The following is a 7171-nucleotide window of genomic DNA, read 5'->3' as shown; positions in this document are numbered from 1 at the left end:
GAATGTGACTAAGAACTCAGATCATTCTAGCCATTTTCATAAATAATTTCACATTGCTCAATGAGCCTAACTAGGGGAGCCACACTAAACGGTAGCAGATCACGTCTCTGTGACATCTTCTCCAGCTTGATCCGGGTCCTAACAAGTGTTGCCATTGTGACATCAAGTCGAGCATGCGTCTCTGGATTGGACCCGTCCTGCGCTTCAGGGCTCCCATCCAGTTCACTGTGGCACCTCACAAAGGCATCCCAATCAGACAGCACCAACTTGAGGTAGCGCACAAAGTAGAGCAAGGCACAGGTTTCCTGGGACGTCACAAAGTCTATCAAAGTGACATGATCGTTTCCAAGGGAGCCAAGGAACTTCAGAAACATCGTGTGTGGGTTGAGAGCAGGCATGGAGGGTGTCCAACTAGCAGGTCTGGAATGTAAGCACGACATGCTTAGGGGCAGTACACTTAGTGTTAAAACTTGTCACGACGTCCACAGCAGTTCATAAACTATACTGAGAGCCACCACCCACCACAAGAGTGGCTCCTCCTCACCTGTGAAGATGTAACAGTAGCATGCTCAGCAGACACTCCATTAGCTGGTCATCTTGCTCAAGGAATAAATGCAAGAGATGGTCCACATCAGACGTGCCAACTGTTGTAGGCGTTTTTGACCGAAGCCACGCTAATCCAGCCTCCAGGGCCTGTGGCAGGCCTTCCTGCAGTCCTGCACACAAGGTGGAGTCAGTAGCATTTTCATAGCACATTTCCATATTTAACGTCAATTGTTGAACATGAAAGGTCTCGGGAAGGTGTTTTTTTTTTTTCAAAATTCAATTTGTCACACAAAATGGACCTACACTAGAATATCAATAATACAATCCTGGTACAGTAGAATCTTGGAGACACAATGGCCTGAGTGCATTGTGTGCAAATGGACAGAAATTCGCATGTTATGAACAATGCCCCTCCCCGCTGCAGATGATACGAGCACACGATTGCACGTCAGCGGTGGCGCGCAGCCATATGTAAACCCCGTGAGCCGAAAACAGATCTGTGTAAATTCTGCACACAAATTTTGTTCATTTTAAATTATATGAATTTTGGATCATATGGATATTTCTCGTGATGCCCATGAGATTCGTAGGATCAATATTCTACTGTACTAGCATTTCAAATCAACATCTTCCAGCTTAACTGATATATTGAACATAAAAATGGAGGAAGGTTTCATTTTTTTTTTTTTAATCCTGATGCCTGCCCACTCTTCAACTTAATAAACTGTGCCTGGTTCTGATTTCTCGCCGCGGTGGCTCGGTGGTTACGGCGCTCGGCTGCTGGCCCAAAAGACGCGGGTTCGATCCCAGCCGCGGCGACTGAATTTTAATGGAGGCGAAATTCTAGAGGCCCGTGTATTGTGCGATGTCAGTGCGCATTAAAGAACCCCAGGTGGTTGAAATTTCCGGAGCCCTTCATTACAGCGTCCCTCATAGCCTGAGTCGCTTTGGAACATTAAACCTCAATAAACCAGTATAAATCTTATTTCCCTGACTTGGGAAAAAAGAAACGCAGAAGGAAAGGGGCCCAGAAGTTAAGCGCACTGAACACACCATGCTAAATAGCACATTATTACTGCGCGTGCAGAACTAAGTGCTAGTGCAGTAACTGCATGGCGCTACAGAGCAAGTGTTTGTGGTATTGCCACATCAGTTATATACAAAGTAAGAACAAAATTTACAGCACTGAAATTGCACAATACAGCATGCAGTACTAGTGCATTGCTCTTTGTTATGAGCCCATAAGCAAAAAAACATTAATATTGTGGAAAAAGAAGCCTTTCTCAAAAAATTACTTCTCGACGGATTTTTGTGGTTCATTCAAATGCTATGATCTCATAGAAAAACTTCACTAACCAGCAAAACAGCGTACAAACCTTGTTGTAAACATGCTGCAGAAGACTTCAGTAAAACAAGCATTGCCCGTCGAATCATTCTGCTATCTCCCTGAGGCACAGCAACACCCTGTCTGAGGGATCAACAACACAGCGGCAGAGGGGTCCCAAGTCAGATTTGAATTCAGAAAACTTGTGCAAGTGAGCCAGCTCACATCATGAATTTGGATGCAAGCAGAAAAACTCACTCTGAACACTTGATGCTCGGTTCCTTACGTGTCCCTGCAAATCCACAAAAACCAGTTCGACAGCAAAGTTTGTAAAACCAGCCTTGCTGCACGGCATCGATCACTTGCTGTCCAATCGAAGGCACCCACGATGGAACTTTGGAGAACTGTGCTTCTGCCGTCACTGGGTGAAGCCCCTGAGAGACAATTAAGCATATTATTTCACAGAATTGGAATTTTGAACCGACTCTGAAGGATCATTGCTGACCAGCTGCTCAGAGTTGATGTAACGCACACATTTCTCCTTATAAACATTACTGCGCGAACTTGGGACACAGAGGAGACACTGAGGTTGATCTGTATCCATAGATTACCACATTCTAATGAAAAAGAAGTCATTTTCGCAGGTAAACTTCAGTGATGTCGAGACAGCTTTTCTGCAGCCCGAGAATAGACCACAACCATCCACTTTCAACTAGTGATCACAAAGTCCTGTTCGGTCTGGGTGTCATGGGTTTGAATCAAGTGGCAGCAAAATAATTTTCCCTTTCTAAAACTAATTTTCTCAACAATAAATGCATCTGCTGCTGCTGAACAAACACCAACACAGTCAGAAAGAGCCATAGATTTTTACAAAGAACAAAATATGGATGTTGTCTTTAGTGCTCCTTAAAATTGGTTCAAATTTTAGCAACACAAGTCTGCTGCAGAGAATTCTTTTTTCTTGCAATTAAATTTAGTAGTGAAACAGAAACAAAAAATAAGTTGACGACGGTATCAGGTCATTACAGCTGATAGCCTGGTAATATGGCACTCATTATAGCCTGCAATATGGCAGTGGCAATTATCGTGGATTTTTTACATTACAGATGTTGAGTGCATAATGATCACACAGCAAAAACCTGTACTCTTTCGATTAGTAGCTAGGCGCATAACTGAACAACTGCCAAGCTCCCATTGCTTCATGAAGAAGGCGACAATGATGGCTTAACAGTTGCAAGCTATAATGAGCATGAATATACATGCAAGACAGCAGTGTTTTCTTTGGCTTACCCGATCCAGTATTTCTAGTGCCATGTTTGCCACTGAGGGGTCTTCTCCCATGGACGACTGTATTAGACGTTGAGGCAGCGAGCCACCCAGTATGTCCATGCTGGAATGGCTGTGCACCAGTCTGAGCCACAGGCTAAGTGAAGGGTACAAAATGTCATGTGATGCACCCTCCTGAACAAGTGGCAACATAATGTGCAGACACTTCACAGCTGCCGACAAGATGGCGGTGGAGAGTTCTGCAAAAAAACGAATTGTTTCCTTAGTCAAAGCAGGTGCGATGCCAGCACTACCATGAAATGAGCGAGGTCACAGAATATAGTGTAAAACACTGGAGAGCTTGTAATTTACTAACTTTCCAAGTCCATTGTGATTATTTATTAATGTGTGTTAAGGTAACAATGTATGATGCTGCTGGCAGTTTAGCTGCAATAAAACATGGTGCTGGGCTAGTTGGTTATTCATACTTGGCAGGAAAACAGCGCAAAAACGACAACCACAGGGGAGGACAAGACACAAAAGAAGAGCGTTGTTTTGTGTCTTGTCCTCCCCTGTGGTTATCGTTTTTTGCGCTGTCTTCCTACCAAGCCAGTTTAGCTGGTCTATCCACATTCGAAGCTTCAAAAGTCTTTCTGCCTGGTCTGTTTGCCATTGATAATTTCTTCAATATTTCACAAAGACAGTATTGCAGTCATGTGCTTCAGGCAATGTGTTGTGTGTAGGCAGTTTGATGCAATGTATAGCTAATATGGTGTGATGTGCCAACAACACAGTACAGCATTCTGGCAGTACTAAAGGTAGTATTCAAGTCAGCAAAGAATAAATAGTTTTAAATATGACAGTGATTGTGTACCCAAGTTACAAGCATTTGTCTGTAACTAAAATGATGCAGCTTCAAGAAATATGAATGCTACTCGCAGGTGAACGAGCGTAGTACCATGCAGGTTGGCTGTTTGCATTGTAGACACTGTGAGCACAGGACAACTGTTGATGTTCGTTTCTTCTGGATGGCAGCTCCCGGTATCTGCTGTCATCAGGAAAGTGATCAACTGGCAGCATCGTGTTTTCTCCTCATTCCTTGCCATGGTAAGTCTGTCAAGGTGCTTGTCAAGAGCGCTGAAGAAATGCTGCTGCAAATCCATGCTGCATCTTGCCAGGGAATTTAGGGTGACCAGGCAGCAATGGGCCGTGAACTTGTCAGCAGTCACTAGCTGCAAGTTTATCTGCACAGCACAGATGATAATTAATCAATGCAGAGAATATGTACCATGCATCACAAAAGTTCCCAGGCCAATGCACTCATCAACAAAAGGTGCCTAGGGCAGTACCACAAGATATTATTAATTGCTGCCACTCGTTAGCTTTATAACTAAAAATGGCAAAGTGATTTCCTGTTACTTTCTTTATAGAGCGAGCAAATAAGGGCAGCTATTTCACCAAGAGAGACATGTGATCCTGCATCAGCCGCGCATGTTTTCACCAAGTATCTGCACTGGTGCACAGAGATAGCAGTAGCCATTCTGCAATACTCGCAGGTGTAAAAGTGTACTGAACAAGGTAGAATTATGTGTTCACGTATGTACAGTCTTGGTCAAAAGTATTAGGCCACAGCATTCAGCTGCACCGAAATGAATGCTCCTAGAATGCTCTGTGTAGTGGATCATTCAAAACACAAGTCAAGCAGGAAGCTTCTCTACCGCAGGAAGAGACCTGATAGCAGTTCAATGTCACCCAGTCTTTAATAGTGCCGTAATGTCTCTGTTAAGTGGCTGAAGCGAAAAGCCTTTGGCCTTAAGACTTTTGACCAAAGCTGTACATGCATGCCTGTCAGTAGGCAAACAGATACTGTAAGCTGTATAAGTTGAACCAAATAAACAGAGGAAGGACTTGTATTGCATTTCAAGCAAGTAAAGCAGCTGCAGACTGGACCACTTTTTATCAGTACTAGACCATAGCGACCCTCCAAAGAGCAATCAGACAATGCGTTCGTATCATAAGCAACTCCCAGAAAAAAAAAAAAAAATGATTTCCCACGTGACATTCCACATTTTTGCACTCTAAAATCAGCCTTACAATTTGCAGTTCCTCAGCACGTAAGAAAAATATAGCGACAATGAAAACTGTTGCTTGGTACGAGTGATGCTGTTTACGGACTTGCTGCAGCCCTGCATGCAGGCAATAAAACGGCAGCCTTACCAAGTTCTGCGCGGTTTCTTTTTGTGAGAGAGCGGTTACCACTTCCTGGATGACAGGACATATTGCCTTCTTTTGTAATGACTTGCGCGCCGCTTCGAACACTGCATGCAAGGCTGTCAAGCCAAGGAGTGAGTCTTCCCGTTGCAAAGTGCTGCCTGTAAAACGGTTAAAATCCAACGTGTCATGATAGCCCTGCCAACAGGATATACTCGCATAACTACAAATACGTATTTCCTACCGAATAAGTCGTTAAGGTCACGGTTTATCCAAGAAATCAGGTCTTGTTTTATTTCACAAGCGCATCCAGCCAGCAGGCGATCATACGCTTTTTGAAACCCCGCAGCCATCCTGAAGTTCACTTCTGAGCACAAGATGCGTCACAGCACGCTCCATGTATAAACAAATGGCAGGCTTTTTTATGCTCATGACTTCATCTCAGGCTGGTCAAGTAGCACCATCAACAACCCTCACAAATGTTTGCAAAACATCTTGCAGGAAACTACGAGATGCAACAGATCTTTTAACTAGTGCACCTAATCTAGTACACTATACTTTTAACAACTCATGAGCGCAGCCATATTGGTTTAACACTGTTGCCGGGCTTTAAATCAGAAACGGCCAGAAGACACCGAAGACAGCAAAGGTTTTACAAAGGTAGCGCTGCTGTTGCAAGCTGTTATAAAATCAATTTTCGTGGCCATTTCTATAAATATAGATAAAGCTAGGATAATAACCTGCAATATTCGCCTTTAAGTTCAAGTGGCTGTGCATGAGTGAGTGAGAAAGGCGTTTAATGCACAGAATAAAACGAGGTTTGTTGTAGTTACAGTAGGACACAACTACAGTCAACTCTGCTATAGTAGGATACAACTTAAAAAAACAGCAGTTGCTAACACTGGGCTGCGGTTCGCGGCGTCCTGTATTACTCCGCTGGCCAACCGCAACTGTAAACGAAATCAGCTTTTTAATGCTTGACTATATCAAACAATCCACACGTCAAAATCCTAGAGCTTATAATCTTTTTCTTGTGATGAGCTTCTTGTTTTGGTCACAAAAACGTTTAAGCAGCGGATTACTTTTTCATCGTGGAGGAATTCTGTGCGCGGAGGCTGAATGTGGGCGGAGCTTCACTGCAGACTTAAGTTGTATCCGACTATAGTTCACTGTAGACCACGGTGCTGTAGACATAACTTAAAAAAAAACAGCAGTTGGTAACACTGGGCCACGCTCCGCGCCGGCTTGTATTACCCCGCTAATCAATGACAACACTAAATGAAGTCAGCTTTTTAATGTTTGACTAGGTGACTAAATTACAGAGCGTACTTTTTTCTTGCGATTAGCTTCTTGCTTTGGAAACAAAGAAAGATGCAGCGGACTACTTTTTGTTATGGAGGGATTCTGTGCAGCGGTCCTGCATGTGGGGGGAGCTTCACCGCAGACTTCAAGTGATAGTGAACAAAGAATTTCTGGTGAAGGAACACTCTTTTGAAACAGAAATGAGCAGAAAGTTATTTGAATTGTAAGAAAGAGAGTTGGGGTTTGCTGCCCCAGCGGCTAGCGACGACGAAGGAGGGGAAGAAGAAGGAAGACGAAGCTCGGGTGCGCGCTTGCGGGCCGATCTCGCTGTGTGGGTATGCGCCATTCTAGAAGGTGAACAACAACAACGCTGGCCAGCTAAACAGCACCGCTCGAACAAAGACTGGCCGTCCACACTAATTGTGCGAGTCGCCTCATTGCAGAATGAATATTTCTAAAACCGCCGCACCTAGCTGCTGCCTGTGAAAGCTCTCACAATTCAGAGCTCGCGTTTGGACGAAC

The 7171-nt window shown here is 44.0% G+C and overlaps 1 protein-coding gene across 1 annotated transcript; it reads right to left on the bottom strand.

Moving 5' to 3' along the window:
- Window positions 1-21: 21 nt before the first annotated feature.
- On the bottom strand, window positions 22-5889 carry lin (protein lines homolog). The gene is made up of 8 exons (XM_089574676.1): window positions 5592-5889; window positions 5354-5508; window positions 4095-4380; window positions 3161-3396; window positions 2129-2304; window positions 1923-2014; window positions 545-716; window positions 22-420 (listed from the first exon to the last, which is right to left on the bottom strand). Exons 1-8 carry the CDS (start codon window positions 5698-5700, stop codon window positions 27-29), a joined length of 1620 nt encoding a protein of 539 aa, XP_089430802.1. The 5' UTR covers window positions 5701-5889; the 3' UTR covers window positions 22-26.
- Between the last annotated feature and the right edge of the window lie 1282 nt (window positions 5890-7171).

The sequence above is a fragment of the Amblyomma mixtum genome, chromosome 2, assembly GCF_055824585.1.
Source record: "Amblyomma mixtum isolate Tamu chromosome 2, ASM5582458v1, whole genome shotgun sequence".
Lineage (NCBI taxonomy): Eukaryota > Metazoa > Arthropoda > Arachnida > Ixodida > Ixodidae > Amblyomma > Amblyomma mixtum.
Note: the sequence above shows the minus strand (reverse complement) of the source record. Positions and strands in the feature narration are given on the sequence as shown.

Coding starts and splice junctions, on each gene's coding strand:
- lin (XM_089574676.1), bottom strand. CDS start 5,700: ATGGCTGCGGGGTTTCAAAAAGCGTATGATCGCCTGCTGGCTGGATGC. Junction 2,305..3,160: donor CACTAGAAATACTGGATCGG/GTAAGCCAAAGA, acceptor ATTGTCTCTCAG/GGGCTTCACCCAGTGACGGC. Junction 2,015..2,128: donor CCGAGCATCAAGTGTTCAGA/GTGAGTTTTTCT, acceptor TTGATCCCTCAG/ACAGGGTGTTGCTGTGCCTC.